The 27,075-nt window shown below is 45.2% G+C and overlaps 1 protein-coding gene across 1 annotated transcript in view; it reads right to left on the reverse strand.

The window, feature by feature from the left end:
* The window catches only part of LOC148473178 (uncharacterized), a 99,912-nt gene that overhangs the window by 19,289 nt on the left and 53,548 nt on the right, over positions 1–27,075 (reverse strand). Inside the window, exons 6-11 of the mRNA XM_088459957.1 lie at positions 24,511–24,572; positions 23,991–24,027; positions 23,823–23,857; positions 4,671–4,743; positions 1,012–2,378; positions 67–121 (exon numbers count right to left, since the gene is read on the reverse strand). Of these exons, the coding sequence (XP_088316083.1) occupies positions 67–121; positions 1,012–2,378; positions 4,671–4,743; positions 23,823–23,857; positions 23,991–24,027; positions 24,511–24,572 (1,629 nt within the window). The remainder of the gene's footprint in view (positions 1–66; positions 122–1,011; positions 2,379–4,670; positions 4,744–23,822; positions 23,858–23,990; positions 24,028–24,510; positions 24,573–27,075) is intronic.

Raw genomic sequence — 27,075 nt, forward strand, 5'->3', positions numbered from 1 at the left:
AAGAAACCTTATTTCCAATGGAGCCCACACAATGGAGAGCGCCAAAATAAAACACATTTTACTTACTGGGCGAAACAGGACAGTGAAACGACATACGACTTGGTAGAACTGAATTAACAGCCTAAAAATTAAATGATAATAAGCATTTTAAAACCAAGCATAAAATAGTTACTATTATTATATCAAACCATGAGTTTTATGCTATATAAATTTGTACAACCCGTTATGCCTCCACAGTATTTGAGCTAGTCCTTAGCCAGAAAATCTGCTCTGGGCAACACCCTCTAGGCAAAACCTACCTCACTTCAATAGGACTTATGAGCACTGAAAGGAAAAACAAGTGCAGCAACTTCACCCGAGTCAGTCTCCAAGGCTACCGACTATGGGCCCGATTCAGAGTTGTACGCAATGCCGAAGTTCACGGAGTTGAGCGATTAGGAGTACATCATGCATGTGCCAAGGTACACTACTATAGTTGGAAGATATATCTGCATCGGCTGTGCCGCAGGGTCAACAAAATATGTCTGAACTACGGTGTTCAGAGATATAACATCTGTACTTCCGGATAGATGCACTTAGCAATATGTTGTTCGTCAGCTGAACGAATGACATATCGCATAGCGTGTACCCAGCTTAAGAAGCCAGTATGACCACATTCAGACTGGTTGCAGTCATATTTATTATTCTAGATGCCTCCACACGATCCTAGGCACTTGAGCCATCAAAGCGGTTTAAGAAAACATAAATTTACTAAAAACCTAGTGTATCCCCATATAATTTATTATACAATTTATTTATTCTAGAACCCTGCACCTGTTACCATCCTGTGCAGGTCCTCTTTCCTGCCTGGGGAGTTGTCGTGCTCTGGTGCTTCTAGTATAATCAGGTCTGTATATCAGAACTTTGTTGCATCAGGTGAGTGTGTTAGAAGCACCAGAGCAGAGAGCAACACCTCAGGCAGGAAAGAGGAACTGCACAGGTTGTGACAACCACCACAAGGAATCTACTTACCGTATGTGGCAATGGAGAACCAAAGCTGGTGTCTTTTGGTAAGAGAGTACTTTTCCCTCGTAAGTTATCTTTTGGATTTGAGGGACTTATAAAGGTTTCAGCTACACTCTTCTTTCTCTTTAACAATGAGAACGACAGATCATCACTTGCTGGTCTTTTGACTCTCATAAAATCTGGCGAATTAACCAGAGAAGATACAGTTTCTGATAAATACGTTTTAGGCTCACTGGGACCATCCAGGACTAACTTTCTATACAAACTTTCAAAATGCTCATTTGGTTTAAAATGTCCAACTCCAGGGCTATGCACTACAGGCAACGTAGAAAATGAATGTCTTCTATTATCACTGCATGTTGTAATCTGCATCGCTATTGTGCTGGTAAAAGTCTTGGCTGGGCATATGGTTGTATTATTATAGTTATTAGGGGTCTTCATTATGCACATGGATCTATTATTCATGCTGCAATTTGCTTTGGAAATAATTTTTCCAGGATTGGAAGTGTCAGAAAACGAGTTTTTTCTTGTTAGAGTGCAAGTCCTTCTAGGATACTGTTTCATATGTTCCTTACAGGATGAAGAGTAGACCTCATCACTATCCATTTGGCATTGGTCAGTCTTGCTGAAGGTCCTGGTCTCATTGTTCATACTACAGTTTGATTTGGAATAGCTTTTTCCAAGGCTGTCTACTATAGGCAATGTGGAATTAATGGACAGTCTTCTTGTTCTAGAGGATTCCACTTTTGTGTTCTGCTCAATATATTCTTTGTAGTTGGAAAACATTATCTCATACATTTTTTTCTGCTTTCGGTTGGAACAGATCTTTCCTGGGGATATGGTCAATTTTTCCATGTTGTAAATAAAAGTCTTGTCTAGGCTTATACTTTTATTAACTTTACTGTCCAAGCTTATTGTTCTATTCTGGTTGGATAAGTAAGTCTTTCCTTGGCGTATACTTTTATTACCACCAATAGTCATGCAGGGCTGGTTTAAACACACTGTCCTATTATTCACATTGCCCGTGAAGGTCTTCTCAGGACTTTGTATCCGATTACTTTTGTTGTTCCATGTGAATGGTTTATCCAAGGTAGGAGTAGCTGTGTACAACGGAACACAGTCTTGTAGTAATATGGGCCTCTCAATTCCTTTATAGTCTATGAAACTGGATTTGTTAAAGTCCCTTTTCTGCAAAAACGTGCAGTCATATGCCTGAGGATTGGCTACGATGTCTGTTTCTTCATCACTAGACGCAGGATATAGCAAAGACTTGGAGGAATCAGACCTGGAATGTGTTCTTTGCCTAGTTTTCATGCCTAGCATCTTTTTCCTGCTAGACTCCGCGTATCTCTGCGAGAGGCGTCCTCTGTTGTCTGGAAGGGAAAAACATATTAGCACTAAATTGTCATTCATATACATATCTCACGGAGATATGAAATATTAAATAAAATGAAAAATAAAATAAAAAAAACTCAGCATTTGGATCATACAACATACATGAATGTATTTATAACGTAATGAAATGTGTCTATGATAGTGAGGGGCAGGCTGCAGGTGCAAGTTAGCCCTGTAAGCCCTAACCTGTAGTGACAGTCCTTGGCAGTTACTCTGCGCAGAGTCTTAACAGGCTGACCAGAGCAAAATAGACACTGAGGGGTCAATCCAATTAGGTGCGACTTGCTGATTTAGCCGCAAATTCACATAGCAAATTAATTTTGCAATCCAATTAGCAACTCGCATTAAACCAGTCAGAGCAAACATATATCAGTTGGCACCTGAGGGTGAGAGATGGTAGGGAGAATGTTTATTTTAAGGTTAAAATGTCGGGACACCATGCAGAACCCCTTGGACAACCCCCCAATGACTAATCAGGCAATTGGAAGTTTCAAATTAGTTTAGTCTAATAATTACGTAATCTTTTGGGGGTTAAAACAAATGTCCACAAATTACCCCAAAATCAGCTATTTTGTTGCTTAATGCAACCCAAATTTAATTAGAGTATATTTTTGAAAATACTGGTTGAGTCTCCCATATCCAAAATGCTTGGGACCAGGGGTATTTTGGATTATGGAATATTCCGTATTTTGGAATATTTGCATATCATAATGAAATATCTTGGGAATGGGACCCCAATATACACACAGAATGCAGGTATGTGTTATATACACCTTATACACACAGCCTGCAGCTAATTTTATACAATATTTTCAATAATGTTGTGGCGCAAGCAAAGTTTGTGTACATTGAACCATCAAAAATCAAAAGGTTTCATTATCTCAGTCATGCCAAAATGATTCCGTATTTCGGAATATTTGGATATGGAAGACTCAACCTGTAATTGCCTTTTATATTTTTAAAGTCACCTCGAAGTACCCCAAAAGCATATTTTTTCCTACTTTTTTGTAATTTTTTTTATTTTTTATTTTATTGTATGAAAGTAAGCAAAGCAAAGTAAGATTTAACATCTTTAAATACTTTCCACACTTTTCTTATGCTCACTAACAGCCTTCTCTATGATTCTGCAAACAAACTGAACCTTTTTGGGGGCCCAGGAAGGTCACCCCACTTTTTAATGCACTTCTCACTCATCGTATTTGGCCAACAATTCGCAAACACCCGCTGTGAGTACTGCGAATAGGCATTTTTAATTGGATTGGAGTATTTTCGGGTGTGCGCATTCTTGCGAAGGCTGCGAAATTCATGAAACAAACTCGCAACTAATTGGATTGGCCTTAGTATCCTGGTATCGTGACAATTAGTACTATCCTTACTGTAGGACAGAAACATCTTACGAATGGAAACCATATTTTGGATGCAACCATCACTGCTCTTAAGCAGTGTTGAAACTATCTGATGGAAATTTAAAATTACCTGTCCAACGTCAAGGCTCACAGATGGAGGGCTCGTTGCATGGATGCAGCACTGGTTCCTTAGACAATAGATTGCCATTGGCTGGGAGGAGCTAGTTACTGTTATGCTAGCTGCATTGAATTAGCAAAACAAGTTCCATTGGCCAAAATAGCACTATTCTAGTATGCACCTTGCTTTATCTTATTTTCGGTAGCATTCTTAGGATGGTTGTGGTGGAAAGGCATAAGCCAGTGAATCATTCCGCTTTCACACTAGGTCACTCACTACATCAATGGCATTGTAGAATTTGCAGATCTGCTTTCCTTGTAGAAAACATATCAATTTCTGGAATGTCATAGTTACACTTATGAGACACCATTCCCCTTGGCTTAGTTGTCGATGGCGGGATACAGTCAAGAAGCCGGCGGTCGAAATGCCGACCGCCGGCTTCCCTACTGTCAAATCCCAGCAGGGGACTAATGACAGGCGTCGAAATCTCGACGCCTGTCATTATACCTACGCCGGGAGCCCGACATACCGAACGAAGGCAAGCCGGTTGGGGGAGGGCTAGATTAGTTATATTCAGTTAATATTAACTGAATCTTCTCCTTGGCCTAAGCATGTAGTGAAATCATTTCTGATTGCACACCTAAAGGCGCTATGAACGATGAAAGTTTGGAAACCACTGGTGTAAAGTGTTGCAAAAAAATGCAAAATGTAATATATTGTACTTGTGAAAAAGTTGTGAAAGACATATAATTACACAATATTAAATAAACTCATTCTATTAAATTATTTTTAAAAAAAGTGAATACCGTTACGTGAGCACTCTCCTCTCGCAGGAGAATGTAGAAGGGTGGAGCACATTTTGCTTGTAGAATGTTCACCCTAAAGAGACAACAAATTAGATGCATTCTTCCCCATCGTATTTGATAAGTGGCCCGTTCATTATTTGTCATACTCCCAGAGATGTTTCCTTTTTATTTTTGTTTTTTGCTAGTGTTTGGACAGCCTCTTTCCTGCTAACTAAGTAAACCTCATACTTGCTACATAAGGGTGGGGTGTTCAGAAGTGAACAAACCCTTTACAAATGAATATATCTATCTATATAATTTGTTAGCCCGGCACTCAGCAATACATGTTCCAACAGCTCCATTGTCCAGTCAAAAAGGCTGAAGACGTGAACACAGTTTTCAAGAATGGACGGCACTAGGACGTTTAAACAAACTGTAAATTCTACTCAAAAACAATTAAACAAAGTCTCAACACATCATTTGTCACACACAACATTTCAGCCCATACCAGGAAGGTGCGGGAGGCTCCCGATTTTTCAGGTAGACCCCCGGAAGAGTGGCCAGATCTCCCACATCCTGTTCACTTCCTATAGAAGTGGGCTGGAAGGTCAGAGAATACCAGGAATCGCCAGTCCGTATAGAGAGGACAGGCTAAAATTATGCAATTGTGTAATTTTAGCTCAAGTCAGAGCTGTTCAGCAGAGGCGCCCTGTATTACCGCCCACGATTGTCATACAGACCGAGTGGAATGGGCTGTCACCCTGTTAGGAACAGGGAGATTAGCCCAAGTATAGACCTGGGAAATGGGACAAAGTCTGTTTATTTGCTGGCCAACCTCTTTTGTGGAATCCATACAACTCAAATAGAGACTCTGTTTTCCTGATGGACTTGGCCCGATCCACATCAAGAGAAGCTTCACCTGCAGACCGGTCTGAAGACTGAAAGGCCGGGACTATAATTTCCTCGTTAATATGGAAACGGGAAACCACCTTTGGAAGGTAGCCCGCCTTGGTACAGAGGACAGCTCTATTCTGATGAAACACCAAATATGGAGAGCGACATGACAGAGCTGCCAGGTCAGACACTCTGCGAGCTGAAGAGATAGCAAGGAGAAAAAGCATCTTCGCCGTCAGCCATCTCAAGTCCACATTATCCAAGGGTTCAAAGGGACGTGTCTGCAGTGCCGTGAGTACCAAAGACAAATCCAACGGTGCTACCGGTGGGAGGAATGGAGGTTGCAGTCGCTGTACCCCCTGCATGAATGTTCTAACATCCGGCAGAGGAGCAATCTTGTGCTGAAACCAGTCAAAGCCAAAACTTGGACTCTCAAGGTAGCCAGGTGAAGACCTGTGTCTAATCCAGCATGGCAAAAACCCACTACCCTGGCCACCTTGAATATCTTAGGGTCATATGTTCTGTTGTAACACCACAGAAAAAATTACCGACAAATCCTGTGATAGATGTGAGCAGAAGCAGGCTTCCTCGCTCTTAGCATCGTCTGTATCACTGACGGAGAAAACCCACTGGCCTTTAAACGGAAGACAAAGCCAGCAGAGGTAAAGACATGGGCCCTGTATTAACAGATACTGTCGCAGAGGCAGTGGAAACAGACTGTCTATTGATAGACGTGTCAGATCCGAAAACCAATGCTTCCTGGGCCAGGCAGGAGCTATTAGAATCATCCTGCCGCCTTCCTGTTTGAATTTCCTGACAACCCTTGCAGGAAGGGAGATTGGCAGAAATAGGTACGCTAACCTGAAGTTCCATCTCACCACCAGGCGTCCACGAAGGCTGTTGAGGGGTCCCTTGTCCTGGACCCGGATCTGGGGACCTTGTGGTTTTGACGTGACGCCATAAGGTCTACGTCTGGTAACCCCCACTTGTCCACCAGGATCTGAAACACCTCCAGATGGAGAGCCTATACTCCGGCATGTATGTCTTGGTGACTTAGGAAGTCCGCTTCCCAATTGAGCACAACTGGGATAAAAAGTGCCGAGATTGCAGGAAGATGGATCTCTGCCCACAATAGAATCTTTGCCACCTCCTTCATAGCTGCCGGACTTCGTGTGTCTCCTTGACTGTTTATGTAGGCCACTGCATTGTCTGACTGAACCTGGACAGGCCTGCCCTGAAGAAGATCCTGCACCAGAAGAAGTGCCCTGTGCACTGCCCGAAGCTCCAATATATTTATTGGTAGATGGCTTTCTTTGTCTGTCCACCTTCCCTGAAAGGTGCGCTGACCAGTCACTGGTCCCCACCCTCGTAAACTTGCATCTGGGGTGAGGAGTACCCATTCCGGGACCCATAATGGACGACCCTTGTCTAAGCGAGTCGCCTCCAGCCACCAAGCCAGTGACAGCCGAACTTCTGCTGAGACAGAAAGTATCTGAAGCTTTATCTGAAGATGCAGACCAACCCACTGGGGCAGGATCCACAGCTGTAGTGCCCTGGTGTGGAACTGGGCATTAGCCACCATATCGAATGTGGCTACCATGGAGCCCAGTATCTGCATCGCAAAGTGGACTGACACTACTTGCTTGTCCAATAGACTGTGGCACTATAGTCTCGGGTGCACAATCTTGTCCTCCGGCTGAAAGATCCTCTGTTGCAGAGATTCCAGCAGTGCCCCCAGGTGCACAATTCGCTGAGTCGGTGACAGGGAAGACTTCTTCCAGTTGATCACCCAACCGTGCTCCTGTAAGCAAATAATAGTCAATCGTAGATGACATTGCAACATCTCTTGAGACTGGGCCAGTATCAGGAGGTCGTCCAGGTATGGCAGTCTCCCGACTCCTTGTCGCCTGAGACAGGCCGTTATAACTGCCATCTTTGTATATACCCGCGGTGCTGTGGCTAGACCGAAGGGTAGAGCCTGGAATTGAAAATGTTACTGATCCACTGCAAACCTGAGAAAGGGTCTGGTGGGATTCTCATTTGAGACATGCAGATCCTGAATGTCCAGCGAAACCATGAAGTCTCCCGGCTCCATTGCCGGCATTTTTGACTGTAGAGTCTTCATACGAAACTTCGGTACCCTGACAAATCTGTTGAAAGATTTTAGATTCAGGGTAGGCCGGTGTGACCCATTGGGTTGTTGGATCAAAAATAAATTTGAGTAGTAACCCTTTCCCTGTTGCGTCACAAGAACTGGCACTATGACTCCGGAGATCAGGAGGGCCCCCACAGAATCCCGGTAGGCCGAGACTCTGACTGGGTCTGCAGGAAGATTTGTAACCACAAACCTCTGAGGTGGATGCCTTCAGAATGTTATGGCATTACCCTGAGAGACCAGCTTTCGTACCCAGACATCTGTAGTTGTCTGTTGCCAGACCTGGGAGAACTGTAACAGTCGACCTCCAACCCTGACATCCCCCAGGGGGAGGCCCGCCCCATCAGACAGGCTTACCATCTGGCTTGGAAGCCGAGCGCTTGGTTGACCAAGACTTCCTATGAGACTGACCCAGTCTGGCCGAAGACACCTTATTTTGTGACCGAAAGGACCGGGATAACAACTGTCTTGTAGATGTAGATGGTAATTCCGCAGACTTTGGTGTAACCAACAAAGTCATAATGTCATCTAATCCTGGTCCAAACAGCACCTTGCCTGCGAAAGGTAAATATTCTAGAACCTTTTAAGACCCTGGATCTGCCTTCCAGGTCTTTAACCACAGGGTTCTCCGAGCTGCCACAGAGTTAGCTGAGACCCTGGACGCCATGATGCCTGCGTCAATACCCGCTTCCCCCAAATATATAACAGTCTCCTGTATCGGGTCCAGAAGGTACTTCTGCTCTCCTGTTGGGTCGACTATAGTCTCCCTCAGAGACTTCGTCCAATCTTCCATAGCCTTTGCCACCCAAGCTACAGCCATAGCTGGTCTAGTGATGGCCCCAGATAAAGAAAACATTCATTTAAAGATAACTATCAAGTTTCTTAACCGTACTCTACTTTAAGGAAGATGCTGCCGGAATAGGCAACGTAGCGCTCCTAATTAATCTAGTGATATGAGCGTCTACTGTGGGGGAAACCTCCCATTTATTACACGCACCTGGCGCAAATGGGTACTAAGAGGTTACCTTCCTAGTGGGCGTAAAATGCTTGCTAGGAGTTTCCCATGCCTCTGACATGAAATTCGTCAACTGTCCTGAGTGCGGGAAATAGTCCTTAGCCACCGCCTGATGTCTAAAGACCACCTCCTTAGATATCTGTGCACCTCCTCCTTCTCCTCAATCTTGAGGACAGACCTCACCGCTCTTACCAAAGAGGGAACATCCACCAATTATTGATGGTCCGCCTTTACTGAGACTTACACAGAAGTCTGAGAATCCTCGTCTGATGAGAAGGTTGAGTCAGACTCCAGAGGCAAAACATGGCGAGCGCTTTTATGCCCCCCAGTGTTCTCCCCAGGCTGTTTTTTGCGGGTGCACCACCCGGCAAGAATCAGCCTACCACCAGCACTTTGGGAGCCTGCAAGTGGGGACAGTATCTGGGAGCTGTATAAAAAGGAACAGATCCTACAGACTTTGCAGCTTTTTCATAATCAGACGACTGGGCCTCTAATACGAAGAGGAGAAATAATATATAAAATGTTATTTCAAGTTTAAAATTATAAGGTCAGGGTTTAAAACATTTTGTTATTGCGAAGGCCCCCACCCGGCTACTTCTTGATGCCAAACCAGCTGGAAACAATTTCTGGAGAGAACACTGTCCCCACTTCCTTACTATCACCGGCCTTTCCACCTTTGGTAAGGCTGAAGAGGGTAGTATACTCTGGCTAGTGTGAACAGCCACATCAGCCCAACAGGGATTCATGGGGGGCAGACACATAGGATGAACATGCTGTTGGAACCCCATACCGTGAGGTACCCCCGCAGTTGGAGTCCTACCTCTTCTCTGTGGCCCTGCCTATTAGATAGGACAGGAGCTCAGGTGTGATGGCCATCCAAGACAGTACATCTGGTACATCTGCACCAGAGCCAAGTAACAGTTTGCTACAGTTCTTACAGAAACCATTCAGATTCACATCCTGCTCAGACAGGCTTGCGGCACAGGACTTACAGGATATAAGCACCGGCGGACTCTCATCCTTATCTTTACCTTCTGACATAATCAAATGTATAAATGGTACAAGATATGCAAGTCTAAAGGCAAAGTGACTTCTATCAGTGACACACCCTACCCTCAGAGGGATAAACACAGTGATAGCAGTACCTGACAGTCTTTGAAAACATAGGTAGGAACTTGCATAGTCACATTCAATGCAAAAAGACGCGCAATTGCTACAGCAATATGGACTCAATCAACTAAACTGGCCCCCGGAGGGGGATGGTAGGATATAGAGTACGCTATATGCCAAACCCAAGGGAGCAGTATATAGAGAGACAGACCAAACCTCTGAGACCAACTCCTACAGCCGTGGACAGACGCTAAACTCCGTGCATCTCACACACAAGGTGGTCATTTATACCAGATGCGGGAATCCGTACCCGGTAGTTGGCATTGGGGAAGGAGCAGCCGGGGGAATGCCTCATCACCCCATAGCTGCGATTTTGACGGCTGGGTACGCTGCACTACAAGGTAATAAGATGTTGACTAGTGCGCTCTGGTGCGTCTTACCACCCGGTCCCCGGCAACAGGCTATATGGTCCGGGACGCCTTAGTGAGGAATCGCAGAACGTCCTTCACCCGCAGCGGCCTCTGGCGCGTCTCAATGCCAGAGGCTGGGGACTGCCTTGTGCAAGATTCCCTGAGAGGAATCTTTACCTGACATCCCCGTTTAAACGACCGCAGTACCGGACCTCAGATTCTTCCGACCACCAGCTGAGCCGCGCTGAGGTCTGCAGAGAACCTCAGGGCATGAAGTGGGCTGGTGTTTCAGCGTCGGCGGAGTTCGATGGAGCCGCAGTAGAGCTAGTACCGCTAAATTCTTGAAGTCTCACAAACTTAAGGTAAAACATAAAAGAAAAAAAAGCCTAGGACTACCTAGCAGTCCTGCTGTTATAACAGGTGCATCTTGCCACGCACAAAAACAAAAAAAACTGAATGCCTGTGGCTGGTTTATATAGGAAGGAGGACCAGTGCATGCTGAGAGTTCCAAAGTTTTGCCATTTGGTGCAATGGACGCTTTCCAACTATATATCCAAGGTAATTCCTGTGGACCCCCTATGGACCCTGAAGTAGAAAACAAGAGATATGGTAAGAACTTACCCTTTGTTATCTCTGTTTCTACGAAGTCCATAGGGTCCACAGGGTTGACCTTGGGGCATAGCTGGATCTGGATCCACGGGCACCACGCAGTTAAAGCTTTCACTGCTCCCAGGATGCACTTGGGTCCGTCCTCCTCTATACCCCGCCCCCGAGCCACAGGCACCTCAGTTGGTAAGCAGCCAAGGCCGGAGGAGGAGACTAAACAGAGAGAAGGAAGACTGGAACACACAAGAAGCCATACTCACAGAAATGGGAGACGGAAAACCGGTGACCAGCCACACAGCCCATTTGAAGCCAGGTGCGTCAGGGCGGGCACCCTGTGGACCCTATGGACTTCGTAGAACCAGAAATAACAAAATGTAAGTTCTTACCATATCTCTTGTTTTCTACTTCTGGGTCCATAGGGGGTCCACAGGGTTGACCTTGGGGATGTCCCAAAGCAGTTAAACTAAGGGGCGGGGACGCTCCTGAGCAGAGAAGAGAATCCTGCGCCCGAAGGTTGCATCCTGAGAGGCAAAGGTGTCAAACGCATAAAACCTCAAAAATGTCTGAATTGAAGACCAAGTGGCTGCATTGCACAGCTGAACAGCGGAGGCACCACGTCTAGCAGCCCAAGAAGGACCCACAGACCAAGTTGAATGAGCCTTAACAGAGGCTGGAACAGGTAAACGTTCCTGTATATAAGCCTCCCTAATAACAGAACAAAGCCAACGGGTTAACGTTTGTTTGTTGGCAGGCCAACCCCTCTTATGAAAACCAAAGAGGACAAACAAGGAATCGGACTTTCTTACAGAAGCCGTCCGATCAACATAAACTCAGAGCACGGACAACGTCCAACGAATCCTCACCAGCTGTAAGATCAGGAGATTGACAAGCTGGTACCACAAGTTCCTGATTGATGTGGAACTTAGAGACTACTTTAGGCAAAAACTCAGGACGAGTACGAAGCACAGCCCTGTCCTGGTGAAAAATTAGGAAGGGGGAACTACAGGAAAGTGCCCCCAACTCGGATACCCTCCTGGCCGAAGCAATTGCCAGGAGAAACACAGTTTTCAGTGTTAACCACTTGAGGTCAACGGACTCAAGAGGCTCAAAGGGAGGTCCCTGCAGGACCCGAAGAACCACTGCCAAGTCCCATGGAGCCACAAAGGGAGGTTGAATTCTAAGAGCATCTTGGAAAAAGGTGTGAACATCAGGCAGTGTAGCGATCCGACGTTGGAACCCTACAGACAGAGCCAATACACGAACCTTCAGGGAAGCAAGACTTAAGCCCAGGTCAAGACCTGACTGCAGAAATGCCAAAATCCTAGAAACCCTGAACACCTGAGGATCAAAGTTTCTGGACTCACACCACTGAAAGTAAGTGTGCCACACTCTGTGGTAAATCCGTGCAGAGGCAGGCTTACACGCCCTCAGCATGGTACTGAATACAGAGTTAGAAAAACCCCGGAACGTTAAGACGGCTGTCTCAAGAGCCACGCCATCAAAGACAGCCGACCCAGATCCGGGTAAAGGCAGGGCCCCTGAGACAGCAGGTCCCGAACGGAGCGTCTACGGACAAGCTCATGAGATCGGAGTACCAAGGACGTCTGGGCCACGCTGGGGCAACCAGCAGAAACGTGCCTCCGTCCTGTTTGATTTTTCTGAGTACCCGAGGTAGCAGGGAGATCGGAGGGAACAGGTACGCTAGGTGAAACGTCCATTTCACAGACAGCGCGTCCACTAGGCTTGCGCCTGCATCTCTTGTCCTTGAGCCGTACACGGGCAACTTGCAGCTATGACGGGAGGCCATCGGGTCCAACTCCGGCAGTCCCCATTTGTCCACGAGAAGTTGAAACACCTCTGGGTGAAGCGACCATTCCCCGGGATGCATGTCATGATGGCTGAGGAAGTCCGCCTCCCAATTAAGGACTCCCGAGATGAAGACTGCCGAGATTGCCGGAAGGTGGCACTCCACCCAAGCCAGGATCTGAGACACCTCCGACATCGCAGCTCGACTGCGAGTCCCTCCCTGGTGATTTATGTACGCCACTGTGGTAGCGTTGTTCCGATTGCACCTGAACTGCTCTTCCGTGAAGAACGGTGCCTGACGACAGTAGAGCACGGTACACTGCCCGTAGCTCTAGAACGTTTATGGGAAGGACTGCTTCCTCCGCCGACCAACGGCTCTGAAGAGACAACGAGCCGGTCACTGCCCCCCAACCCCGGAGACTGGCATCTGTCATCAGCAGAACCCAGTCCGGGATCCAAAAGGGGCGACCCTGGATGAGATGAGCTGACTGAAGCCACCACGCCAGAGACCGGCGCACAACCGGGGACAAGACCAGCATCTGAGAATGGATCCGGTGAGATAACCCGTTCCACTCCAAAAGAATCTGCCCCTGCAGGGGCCTGGAATGGAACTGGGCAAACTCCACCATGTCGAATGTCGACACCATGGACCCCAGGACTCTCATTGCCAAATGGACCGACACCCTGCCACTGCTCAGGCAACTGTGTATCCTCAGTTGTAGGGAAGACACCTTTTCCGGAGTCAAGAAAATCCTTTGTTGACAAGAATCCAGAAGTGCTCCCAGATGGACCATCCGTTGTGATGGGATCAGAGATGACTTCTTCCAATTTATCAACCACCCGTGCGCTTGAAGACAAGCAATGGTAAGGTGGAGATGTCGAAGAAGCACCTCCGGGGAGCTTGCCAGCAACAGAAGATCGTCCAGGTACGGCAGCAGCCGTATACCCTGACCCCAAAGGTGGGCATCCATAACTGCCATCACCTTGGTGAACACCCACGGAGCCGTGGAAAGGCCGAAAGGCAACGCCCAAAACTGGTAGTGATGGTCTAGGATAGCAAACTTCAGATACCGCTGATGTGCCGGTGCTATGGGCACATGGAGATAGGCGTCCTGGATATCGAGGGAGACCATGTAATCCCCGGGTTCCATCGCCAGAATGATGGAACGTAACGTTTCTATCCTGAACTTGGGAACCCTGAGGTATGTGTTCAGAGACTTCAAATTCAGGATAGGGCGATGAGAACCATTGGGTTTCTGCACCAGAAACAGTAGAATAGTACCCCGTCCCGCGCTGAGACTGCAGAACGGGAACAATGACCCCTGCTTGTAGCAAGGATTCTATAGCTACCTGAATCTGGACAGCTTTGGTCTTGTCCAGAGAAGGACTCGTGCAGAAAAACAGGTGGGGCGGCCTGAACCGAAAAGACAGGGCGTACCCCTGAGAGACTACTTCTCGAACCCAGGCATCTGTGGTGGTATTGTGCCAACACTGGGCGAATTGGAGAAGTCGGCCTGCCACTCTGGGGTCCCCCAGAGAGAGGCCCGTCCCATCAGGCAGCAGGTTTATCCTCCTGCTTGGAAGAAGGGCGCCGAGCACTCCATGCCTGCTTCTTGGGCTTGGGTGCGGCTTTGTAGCCGAATGTCACGGGTAAGACTGACCCTTGGCCTTACCCTGAACCCGAAAGGACCGAAAAGCAGAGCTCCTCACTTTAGCCGGCACAGAGGCCGAAGGGAGGAAAGCAGAGTTGGACTTAGCCAAGGTATCAACTATTTTGTCCAAATCTGGACCAAATAGCAATTCTCCGTTAAAAGGCAAGGCCTCTAGACCCTTTTTAGAGTCTGCATCAGCCCTCCAGGACCTCAGCCACAGGGACCGCCGAGCAGACACAGCTGCAGCCGAAACCCTAGAAGTTAGCAGGCTGGCATCCAAAGACGCTTCCCCAATATAGGAAGCCGCATCCCTCATATGTCCCACTAACGCTCTCTGGATATCCGGAGCATCGTCAGTAAAGGTATCCTCCAAGGCATTGGCCCAGTTCTCAGTGGCTTTAGCCACCCAGGAAATAGCCATGGACGGGCGAGCCACCGCCCCGGAAAGAGAGTAAATGGACTTCAAACAAGTCTCCACCTTCCTGTTCTTGGGATCCTTTAAAGAGGAGATAGACGGCAATGGCAGCGTTGTGCTTTTGATCAAGCGGGTGACGTGGGAATCCACCACCGGTGGAGTCTCCCATTTCCTGCAATGAGCTTCAGGAAAAGCATAATTTGACACCAACCTCTTCTGAGGCAGGAACCTCTTACTGGGTAATTGCAAGGCCGCCGCCATATGATCCGTTAATTGATCAGACAAGGGAAACACATTCGAAATCACCTTGGCTTTTTTAAAATTAGGGAACTTCGACCTAGGAGCCGGCGCATCATCCTCTATATGGAGGATAGCCCACACCGCCCTAACTAATGCTGGAACATTAATGGAGGACTTAGCCTCCTGCCCCATGGCATCAGAGTCCTCGTGGATCTCTCCGTCATCTGAGGACACTTCCGAGTCCGACAACTGCGCAGCCAGTGAACTCACGACAGGACGCTTGGACGCCCTTGGTGGCACATCACTTTGCAACATCAACTGAAACGCCGAGGATGAGGCCGCCAGACTCTGTACAGAGCTGGAGAGAACATCCATCCAAGGTGGAGGAGCCGTCTGAGGAAAACTCTGAAAAGGCACCACAGACTGCTGCGTCACAGGAGGAGACTGGACATACACAGACAGTCCCGAATAAGGACCCACAGTCTGGGCCCCGGGGGGAGACTGCAATATTTGCGGAATACCCGGGGAATGGGGGATGGTGGGCTGGGGCAACGCCCTAGAAGGGACTGTTGATGGGACCGATAACCGGTCCGCAATGGATGCCAGCACCTGTGAAAACATCGCCCAAGGAGGGTCCTGTGATACAGGGGGTTTAGAGGGGCCCGGTACCAGCTGGCACCGCTCGCACAGACCATCCTGAGATAAATCCTCCCCATCAATTCCAGCAGCACAGCGTCTGCAGGAAAACAACACAGGAGCCACGTAGTGCTCAGTCTCATCAGACATGATACCGTAAATACACAAAAAATACGTATCACCAGAGGAATTACAGTGTTAACACCCACGCACTGACCAGTATGCAACACAAACAGCCCAGATATGGTACTGTGTAGCACACAACAGTATGTGACTGACCCCACAAATACGTGATTTATATAAGTGAGGGTATCAGAAAAACGCCCTTCCCCCACACACCTGCCAGGCCGTAGGAGAGGGAATGGGATAGGTATAAGCTGACAGTAAGTAGAAATAAGTCACAGACAGGAAGCACTAGCAATAGTCACATAGAATGCAGAAAAGTTATACTCACTGCACCTTCCGCTACAATCAACCGCCCAGATTCAGTGTCTGGGAGGGCTATAGCGCTGTGTACACTGTCCTTTAGCAGGGGAGAGGTACACAGGTGGACCGGTCCACTTGATACCGCCTGGGAGTCTGCGATGCCTGCCAGTAAAGATGGCCGCCGGAGACCTCAGAGGAGGAGTGGCCGAGAGATAAGAGCAGCTCAGCGACGCCAGACTGCGTGTTGAAAGGCGCGCTGAGCTGAGGAGCCGCTAGACAGGGAAGGCTGCCTCCCCTGGCTAGCATTTAACCCCTGGGTTGCCGGTCCCGCTTCCAGCCTGTCACCCTGGTGGTCTAGCGGACACGCGGGGTATTCCTCTATAGAGGGGGAGCCCGCCGCCGCTGCTAGTGCCTCCGGTCTGTCCCCAGAGACCGGAGGCTTCTGACGGCATAGAAAGAATCCATGGGCCGCCGCACGTGGCGACCCGCGGCTTACCTGATCCCCGGCGATCCGGCAGCAGTCACAGGGAGTCCCCAGAGCCCGGTTAGTACAGACTCTGGGGTCCCGCCGCGATCCCCAAATCTGTACTGGCGTCGCGGCGCCAGCGGGGAGAAGGAGCGGCAGCGTGGACGTCCTAAAGGACAGTCTGATGCTGCCGCTCTGATAGTGTAAAAAAAAAAAAAAAAATTAAAAATTCTCTCTTTAAAATAAAGCTTAGGGGCTGCTCCTGCAGCCCCACTGCGACAGGGTGACCCGACTCCGGCCGGGCACCAACTAAAACTGAGGTGCCTGTGGCTCGGGGGCGGGGTATAGAGGAGGATGGACCCAAGTGCATCCTGGGAGCAGTGAAAGCTTTAACTGCGTGGTGCCTGTGGATCCAGATCCAGCTATACCCCAAGGTCAACCCTGTGGACCCCCTATGGACCCTGAAGTAGATCTGAGGAAAGACCGCCCTGGAAGGGAGCCAATGGGAAGAAGTGGCAGAAAGCTGAGGAAGAAAGGTAACTGTGCTAAGTGACAGAAGCGTGCAGCTGAGAAGTGGTAGGGGTACCCAGAGATTCCTGGATCCCTTTAACAGAGGGAGTACAGTCAAAGAGAGAAAAAGATCCAACTAAGACAGGCTGCTAGTGAGTGAGCAGTCTATGGAGCTGCTGGTCCCAGTCAGCATTGGAATAAAGTATGCTGCAACAACTGCCTACGTCGGTGTCTCTGAAAGTTATCCTGGAAAATAGGAGAGCATGGGAGAGAAGGAGACTCATGACCTTTGTAAATTGCATCATAGAAGTCACTAAAGTCATTCAGAACTGCTTTGTGAAGAGGTCTTTTCTGTTAAAAATTGAACTTTGGGACCCATAAATCTACATTTATATCCATCCATTTCAGGTTTATGCACCAAAATCATCATATCCATTGCAGTACTATATCATTTTTAATTAATTTATATTCATAGTTTAGTTCGCCATAGCTGTGCCATGTGGTTGGGTGTATGATACACTGTGATGGACTATCTGTAATACACTACAACATGACTATCATCTATATTTATTCAAATAGTCATTTATGTTATGGTCTATGGTGCCAATTCATTCATCAATTTTTTGGGTGATGTAAATATATTTATATTTTTCATCTAAATAAATATACCAAGGTGTATTTGAAAGTATATACAGTCTTGTGCTATTCTTGCAGTGGTTTGTGTAGGAACAAAGGGTCTCCTAAGTTGTTGAATCAATGCCAACCACATCCCTCACATATCTAGTATGAAGGCTCCAATGGAGGCACTGAGAGGGCAAGAACAAAGTAAGTGAAGAGAAGCACAAACACACAGCACGAAGCAACCCTCAGTGTGGAGTAGGGGAAATTAAATGTATTAGCTGCACTAAGCAACACTATTAAAAATTTTAGTCATTAGTCTGAATAAAAAAAAAAAAAAAAGTCGACAAAGTGTTTATAAATCAAATATGTGGAATAAAGGACACAACTTTCCATATGAGATGGATGACAGAGCAGTATAAATAAAGATTCTCCGAGAACCAAACACAAATCCCAAGTGATTGATCGTGTTCTCCATGAAGAAGCCATATCTAATATTCACCACATGTAGGGTCTTCACATGAGCATCAATAGCCAACTTTCATCAGGAGATATACCACTTTCATGAAACTAAGAGACAAGCTTTGCTCAGAGCCCACTTGGAGAAAACCCAGCACATACACAAGGAGAAAAAATTACTTGAATTTTACATCAGGATGGTATAAATTTACTCATCGACAACCCTGCATATCTGGAGCTGAAGATTGACTTTATTCTGGAATGAGTCAATATCATAACCAAAAACCATTCTGATTTTGAGGACCAATATTACCTCCAAATCAAAGGGATGGCAATGGGCTCTGCTGTAGCACCTGCTTATGCCAATGCCTACATGTTCTTGTTTGAATAGTCTCAGTTTCTCCTGGAGTACATAGATGATATTTTTCTCTGATATGTACTGGATATCAACAATTTTTGGCAAAGACGGCTAATGATAGCAACCATTTTAATTGCCCTGTCAAAATCGACAATGACATGCGGTTATATATTGGATGTGCAGGTTTCTGTCTAAATTATAGGTATCAAATCGTATTATCAAGAAAGAAACGAATGTCAATAATATGCTGTTAGCCAACAGCTTTTATCCATCCAGTCTGAAAGAGATGGCAGTTCCTTCTGTATTGGACTTCCGGGCTGCAGCGGACCCCCAATAAAAATCTGCCACCACCAATGAGCAGTGGCTGGACAGGCAGTCTGGACTGCGATCAGCAGATAGTGCTTTCAATACTAAGCGCCTCCCTACCTTTCAGCCGGCTCCAATGCTTCTGGGAGCTACAGGCTATGCAGTCCCAAGAAGCTGCGGAGGAGAAATGGGGAGATGGGCATAAGCAAATTTATCTGCCAGCTGTAATGGCCTTCTAGGGGCTGCAGCTGTTGCAGTCCCTAGAAGCCAGCAGCTTGTGCACATGCGCAACTCTTTTTTTTCAATCTAAAGCACTTAGTGCTGCACCTTGTGCACATGCGCAAATCTCTGTTTTATATTTATTTTTTCTCTCCTCCTGCACACACTGTGCTGCTCAGGAGGGCAAAGCAGCAGCAACCACTGGTTGGAGCCACAGAGTTCCATAGAGTACATAATATTTTCTCTAATCCTGAGACAGCACGGAATGCCAGGACTAAAACTGGCAATTATTTCATAGCTAGAAACTTCAATCAACATCTGAACAAAACCACTATAGAATTACTCCACATTCCTTGTGATTCACATTTATTCCCTACACCCAAAACTAAAAAGATTGGTCACAATGGGAAAAAGGTTGCCTAATATTAAAACAAAATTCCTTAACCACAGCAATAAGGAATAATTGGCTTTGCTGGATTTCTGATAAATCCTTGCCTGCTATTTACCCACTGAAACCTCTCATGAGTTACCAAATGGGAGACACCCTGAATATGCATCTTCTCAAACTTTTACTTCTAAAAAAATTTTTTTGAGGCATTAAATTTCTGACCTGCAAAAACATGATCACCTTTGAAATGAAGTGCTCGCTTCATGTTTAAGAACCTTTATTATATATGTCATGATATGTCCATATCGCTTGCTGCATGTAGGAAAGATGAAGCACACCTAGCGGGAACATATGACCCTAAATTGAATGGCCATAAAAAAAAGCACTACTTATGGGGGTCAGCGACAAACCCATAGCACATAACTGTGCTAAACTCAAATGCCCTGTAAATTCAATCAAACATATGGTCACAGACCATATTCCCACCTATGTCCAGGGATCGCTTAAATCTAGTCCTTAGACTTGAAGCAAGATAGAACTTTAAATTAAACACTCCAAGCCCCTCTGGACTCAATGACCACCACATTTTTTGGTGCGTTTTTTGTAGGCCAGACCCTCTTTGCATCCTTACATTAAATGAGTCATCACATTGGTGCCTTACTATCTCAATTTTTACATTAGCATGTGGTGTCCAATATTTTGTCCTTCTGTTTTTCATATTGTTTATCATTTTTATCCTACTCCCTTTATCCACACTTCTGCACTATTATTATTATAAGAAGTTTTCAATTCGTTTTCCTAACATGCGTGTGAGCGACACAACAGAACTAATTAAATTTTCATTATTGGTCCACGACCTTTTATCATATAGCTCTCTACATCAGTGAGTTAATACATTTAATTTATTTTGTATAGGAACATTCTGTCTCCACTCCTGGGAAGAATTTTTTCATGTAAAACTGTGTGTGTAAACACCCTCAGGCTCCAACCAATATGTACTTCTCAAAGGAACTTTATTCCCTTCATGCTATTATATAATCAGGTAAGCCCATTTATGATGTTTGGAACATCAAAGATACACTTTATAATGACCGGTCTGCACGTTACTTTTTTCAGTCCGTCTCCAAATGAGTTTTATACATGGCTTATTGCAGTCCTGCGCTTAGACTTACGATGCTTAGCCTGACTGTTACTGAAAATGGACTGCAAACAACAAGTGCTCAATGGATCTCATGCTCCTTGTAATTTAAGCCTCCAATAGGAAAGTGAAAATAAAACAAGGCTGATATATAAAGTATTATTAAGTAATAAAGCACAAATTGAAAAACACAGGAAAGGGAAAAAAAAAAAAAGACATTCTATAAAAAGGTAAGTAAGATTATGCTGAGCACAGAGCTTAATTTGGTGGATGGGCACCGCACCCAGGAGAACAGACCCAGACCAAATAGAGGTTTTCAAACACCATGCAATCTCAAACACACATAATATCCGGATACCACTACAAATCCAGCATTAACAGTATTTTTGTATACAACTTCTATCATTCTCCATTATGCACAGCACTAGAAACTATATTAATAACTTACAACATAAGCCATATGGATTCACATTGTCTCACAAACGCAAAATACTCACAGAACTACCATATATGCTATTCTTAAACACTATAGGAGCGTACACACGTAACAATTTTTTGAATGATTTAACTATAACGACGTCGTTATCGTTCAAAAAAAAAAAAAAAAAAATCGCTCGGTTTCAGAGTTATAACGATGAACGAAAATCGTTCAAGCGTGCTCTCGTTCGTAGTTCATTTCAGACTGTCCAACATAACGATTTTCATTAAGGGAAGGAACATTTTTCGTTAATCCTTGTAAAAATCGTTTATTACACTTCAAAAAATCGTTCACTTTTTCAAAGGGAAAATCTGACAGAAAATCATTGGTTACAAAATCGTTACGTGTGTATGCACCCTATGACTAATGTTCCAAGTCAAAAAAAAAAATACACACACACACACGCATATCTATTGAGTATTTAACAGTGGTCTAAAATCAAGGTCTACACCTGAGAACTTTCAATTACAGGTGTCGTTTATTATGGATTTGCATAACCCTACATATCAGTAGACACCACAGTATACCTATGATAAAGTCACGAGAGTAACGAAACGCGTTACTGTGTTTCTTGAACTATTAGTTCAGCCGACTATGCACCGAACAACAAGGACAGCTGCAGTTATTACACTGCTACATACAACTGAGCTGCTCCTTTTTTTGTGGATTACAGTGCTAACTTTATTGTGGGCAATTACTTGAACCCGGACGACCTTAAAATTATCACAGCAGGCTGCAAGCTCTGTATAGCTTCAATTATAACATTGCTGGAAGCATTTTGGTACACACAGTTGCGGCTTTCAAATACTATGTGTGACCGAGTTACCTCATCTCCGCCTGTGAATCTATTGTGGAATCAATTAGTCATCACTGTAGGCATGGTTTTCAGACCCGAGGACATCACTAAGATGAATGCGCTCTCTATAGACTCACTTAAGGTTCCTATTCACCAAGTTATACTATCCAGTCTATACACTTGCATGAGACTATTGCAACAATATATAGCAGGAGCATTTAACTTACAAGTTGCTGTTCTTACGAATACTGGATATTAACATTACAAAAAGGTTGTATGTTACTTATTTGATTGTGCACAGAGTACCCATTTTCTATATTTTATTACATTAGCATTGCTTTTAAAGTTGTGATTTATTAATATTTATATTTTATCAAATGCATTTTGTTTCATTGATGAGCTATTGGTGGCAGGAGAATCATAACAGATTGTACAGATTAGAGTAAATCAAGTCATTCTATTTCTTCAAGACCATGGATGGCTAAAATTGGAAGAAGAGTCAGTTAACTCTGTCACAGCAAAACAAGTTTCAGGGTGTACATAAAGACGGGAAGCCAACGGAAGAAATCCCGACTGCCGACTTCCTGACTGTCTAATCCCAAGAAGGTACTAATGATAGGCGTCGAAATCCTGACGCCTTTCATTAGACCTATGCTGGGAGCCAACTCCCGGGATACCAATCGAACGTAAGCTTGGTGCGGACGGCCACGGGGGGCGGGGTGGGGTGGGGGGGTTAGGAGGGTTAGGCACCCCCCAGAGGGTGGTTAGGGTCAGGCACCCCCCCCAGAGGGAGGTTAGGGTCAGGCACCCCCCCCAGAGGGAGGTTAGGGTCAGGCACCCCCCCCCCAGAGGGAGGTTAGGGTCAGGCACCCCCCGGGAGACTTCGGGTTAGGCTGCGGGGAAGGAGGGGGGTTAGATTTAGGCACTTGGGGGGGGGGGGGAGGGGTTCGGGTTAGGCACCCTTAAAGGAGGGTTAGGGTGGAGAATTAGGTTAGCGATACTTACCAGAAAGAACAATCAGGATTTTCACCTCTGACGGGATTAGAACTGCTGGCGGTAAATCATACAGATTCCCATACAGACACCCTATAGTATAGAGTGGCACTCTCAGAAGAAAGGAGCATAAAGAGAGTCAAGCATTGTCAGCTGTAATACAGTCACAATGCAGAATCCAGATTCATACAGCTCATCGGTTACTAGGAATGTTTTCCCGCAACCCTAGATACAGTGCCATGAACAACATATAATAAAAGAAAATTACCGTGGAAGCTCCTGCAAAAACAGTCACAAACAGGTACCCCCCTTGCATTACCACATCTAGTTGGAACAATCCACCAGACAGTCTCACACATGGTAGCAATGTACACAGCTAAAAGACAAACAAGCATGTGCCTAGGGGTGCCAGTTGCTGGCAGGAACTGCAGCATCAGAGCCCCGTTATGCTGCTGGCCTGATGGGGAAGCCAGATGATGGCTTGTTTTGTTTTTTTTGTCATTACAACTTATGAAATAACAAATTGAGGTGCGTGAGGTGGAGCTTAGGTTAGGGATGCCTTGGATATTCAGATGCATTTCCAACTGTGTCCAACAAAGGGTTGGAGCTGGTAATGACATCATGTATGTGTATGTGTTGGCGGCAGCCAATATGTTCAATAATTTTGTGCTTGGGGAGGCCTGACCCTTAAATCACGCCCTGGGAAGAACTGAAAACCATTCATTAAAACGGGACCAAAGACGCACATCTAAGTGACCTGTTATACTTCTTGCAAGTGCAATACCAAGGGGGTTGTGTAAGGACTATAAATACCTCCATAGTTTTGCATGAACACTGGGGAATTCATTATTATTGATGAACTATCCTGTGTTGTTTTTATTTTCTTTGATGTACCATTGGATAGACTTCTTACAAGACAAGCATATTGTTAGCCTTCCATATACACCAATTTCCAGATATTTGGATAGGTAACTTATGTTTTGGTCCAAGCTTACAACCAAAGCGTGGAGTGGATCTGAAATTCATATTAAAACTTCATTGTGAAACAGCTGGTTTGTTGGTTTATATACTGTATTCACCTTATGTAACGCCAATTCATTGTCAATGTTTCCTCCTAAGAGGAAAAAAGTAAGAATTAATTTACAGGTATTTAGGCATTTCTCGTAGACCATTTTACTGATTGATCAGGCAGTAAATTTGAATCTCCATATAAACTGTATAATAAACATAAAAACACAAATTCTTACTAATAAAAGAATCCTCACTGCAAACACCATCTAGTAACTGTAAAACAAACAAAAAAAAAAGTGTTACGCTTGCCTCGCAAAGTGTGATAAAATAGCTTTAGTTTAATAAGCTCCTCAATATTATGAAGTACGATGCATTGATTACAGGAGCACAAAACTAACTTGTTTGTTTTGAAACTAGCTGTGTAAAATGACTGTTTTGTGTGGCATCCCATTTTCCCTTGCACCCCAGACATGCTGTTTTACTTATTTATTGTATACCAGAATACTCAATTTAGGGAAACAAAATTTAATCTCTTTCTCTTCATTCTAAAATTGCTGTATTTCAAATGTATATAAAAGATACCATGCCATTATGTTTTTATACCGTAAGATTCTTCAATATTGGATCAAGTTGTATTTTACATGTCACAATCCTTTACTATTGCCTATTCTCAATTTTGCTCTAAATTAAGATTAGGTGATATCAAAAGAACACTCAAAATAAAGCTTTGTGAAATCAAATATATAGAATATTCACCTTGTTTGGAATCGGTAACAACGGAGTAGTGTCAAGAATGTCACTGTTATAAGATCTTTCTCCTGTTTATGAAAACAATCACTTTTGTCATACAAATGTGTAGGTAAGTTTCAACTATAGAAACAGCAAATTAAATAATATTTTTTTCTAATTGTACTAAGTATATTCGCAGATTACATATGGTTGAATTGTCTGAAAAGCAGTCATCTTGTTTAAGGACAATGAGCAAGTCCCCCAAATGCAGCCCTCCTATTCAATGAAATGCAGCGATGCAATAACTGGTGCAGGCTTATTGCAGATCATCACAGTTTCAATGTTATGTTGTACAAAAATAACCAAAAAAGCTGCAAATTTCTGTTTATACATCTGGTTTCTCATGAGGACATTACAACAGATAACACTAAACTGACTATTCGAAGTTAAAGTTAAAAAGGTGCTTTGTATTGTTGAGAACCCATTTTCTTGGTAATCTTTTAAGATTGGCTGCATGTGGACATTAGGGTGAACATCCACTATAGTAGATGCCTATACCCTTTACTCCTCTGTTTAAGAAAAAAAAAAAAGGTATTGTAGCACGTGTACAGTTATTTATCATTGCGATCTTTAAGTGGTGTGTATGCCCTTAAAGAAATGCATTATGATGAGAACTATGAAGAGGCTGATAACACTACTACTAAGATCCTGCTTGTCTCAGTGAGACAGCAATCTGTACAGTAAAGGTGCGTATCCACTATACTACCTTACTGAGCAGTAATTGGCCGCAAATCGGGCACCTAAATGTCAAAAACGACCAGTGATGCGCGTGCCCGCTGGTCGTTTTTGACATCTATCATCGCCCGTACATGCTGGTCAACCTGACGATCACGTCAGGTTCAGCATGTACGGGGATGATGTATGTGCCTACACTGAACGGTCAGTGTAGGCACATCACAGACTGTGAAACGACAGCACGATTGCAATGTCGTAATCGTGCTCTCGTTTCTCCGTCTATTAGTGGATACGCACCTTAACTTAACCTTAGCTGTATTACTTTTAGAAAACAATGTATGAAAAACATTGCTTTTATTAATTGGGTGTAAAAGCAACTGCGACAACTTACAATTAAAGCATGAAGCAAATGAAGAAAAGGATAGGAACACAAAAATCAGAATAGTGGGTAACAGTAGGAAGGATGTGTAAGGAGGTGTAAACCATATCTTGTGCTGTGTAACTCAGATATTAGTGTACTGGACATGCTACTGTATATGTTGAAGGGATTACACAAAACTGGCACTAGATCGACTATAGTTTTATACAGTGCATCCGGAAAGTATTCACAGCGCTTCACTTTTTTACACATTTTGTTATGTTACAGCCTTATTCCAAAATTGAATAAATAAATTTTTGTCCTCAAAATTCTAAACACAATACTCCATAATGACAATGTGTAAAAAGTTGGGAGATTTTTGCAAATTTAATAAAAAAAATAAAATAAAAACCCACCAAGAAATCACATGTACATAAGTATTCACAGCCTTTGCCATGAAGCTCAGGTGCATCCTGTTTCCACTGATCATCCTTGAGATGTTCCTACATCTTAATTGGAGTCCACCTGTTGTAAATTCAGTTGATTGGACAGGACTTTGAAAGGCATACACCTGTCTTATATAAGGTCCCACACTTGACAGTGCATGTCAGAGCACAAACCAAGCATGAAGTCCAAGGAATTGTCTGTAGACCTCCGAGACAGGATTGTCTCGAGGCACAAATCTGGGGAAGGGTACAGAAAAATATCTGCTGCTTTGAAGGTCCCAATAAGCACAGTGACCTCCATTATCTGTAAATGGAAGAAGTTCGGAACCACCAGGACTCTTCCTAGAGTTGGCTGGCCGTCTAAACTGAGCGACTGGGGGAGAAGGGCCCTAGTCAGGGAGGTGACCAAGAACCCAATGGTCGAGGCGTGGCCATGGCGGCGAAGTAGATTGACGCATAGTCTGCAGGCTCTCCCAAACAATCTCCTAACTACCCTCTCCTGCGACCAGTGGACAACCTCCGGTGGGGTACTTATCTTCCCCTACATCTCTGGATGCTGGTGGTCCAGTCGGCGGGCGCCAGGGACAATCGTGAAGTACAGGCGCCATCTGCGAAGTATCCGATGGTCGGGTGGCAGCACACGCGACACCGCTGTGGTCGGGATACAGGCGCTGACGCACTGCGGGGAGCGGCAATCTCAGAAAGATCACCCTTCCTGCTGGTCCCACTGCCGTGCTCTTGACTTGCTGCCTGGTGGGTCTGCCTTGGCCCACTTGCTGTGTGGGTCTGTTCCTTGCGGGGGCGGCGGCCATTGCTGTGGTAGTGTGTTCCTGTGCTCCCTTCTTCTTCAAGGCCCCCTGCTGGTGAGCTGGTGGAATAAGAGCTGAATAACCCCTTCCTTGCCAGCATGGGCAAATCGGGCCAAGCTGCAGCAGCCAGACTGGAGCATTTTTTCAGATCCTCCACTCCCCACCCCCCTTCTAGTGATGACTCCAGGGTTCCCCCTTCTCTGGCCAAGGATTCTCAGTTGTCCCATAGGGACCCCCATTCTCT

This window comes from Taudactylus pleione, unplaced genomic scaffold (assembly GCF_031769625.1).
Source record: "Taudactylus pleione unplaced genomic scaffold, aTauple2 ptg000959l, whole genome shotgun sequence".
NCBI lineage: Eukaryota > Metazoa > Chordata > Amphibia > Anura > Myobatrachidae > Taudactylus > Taudactylus pleione.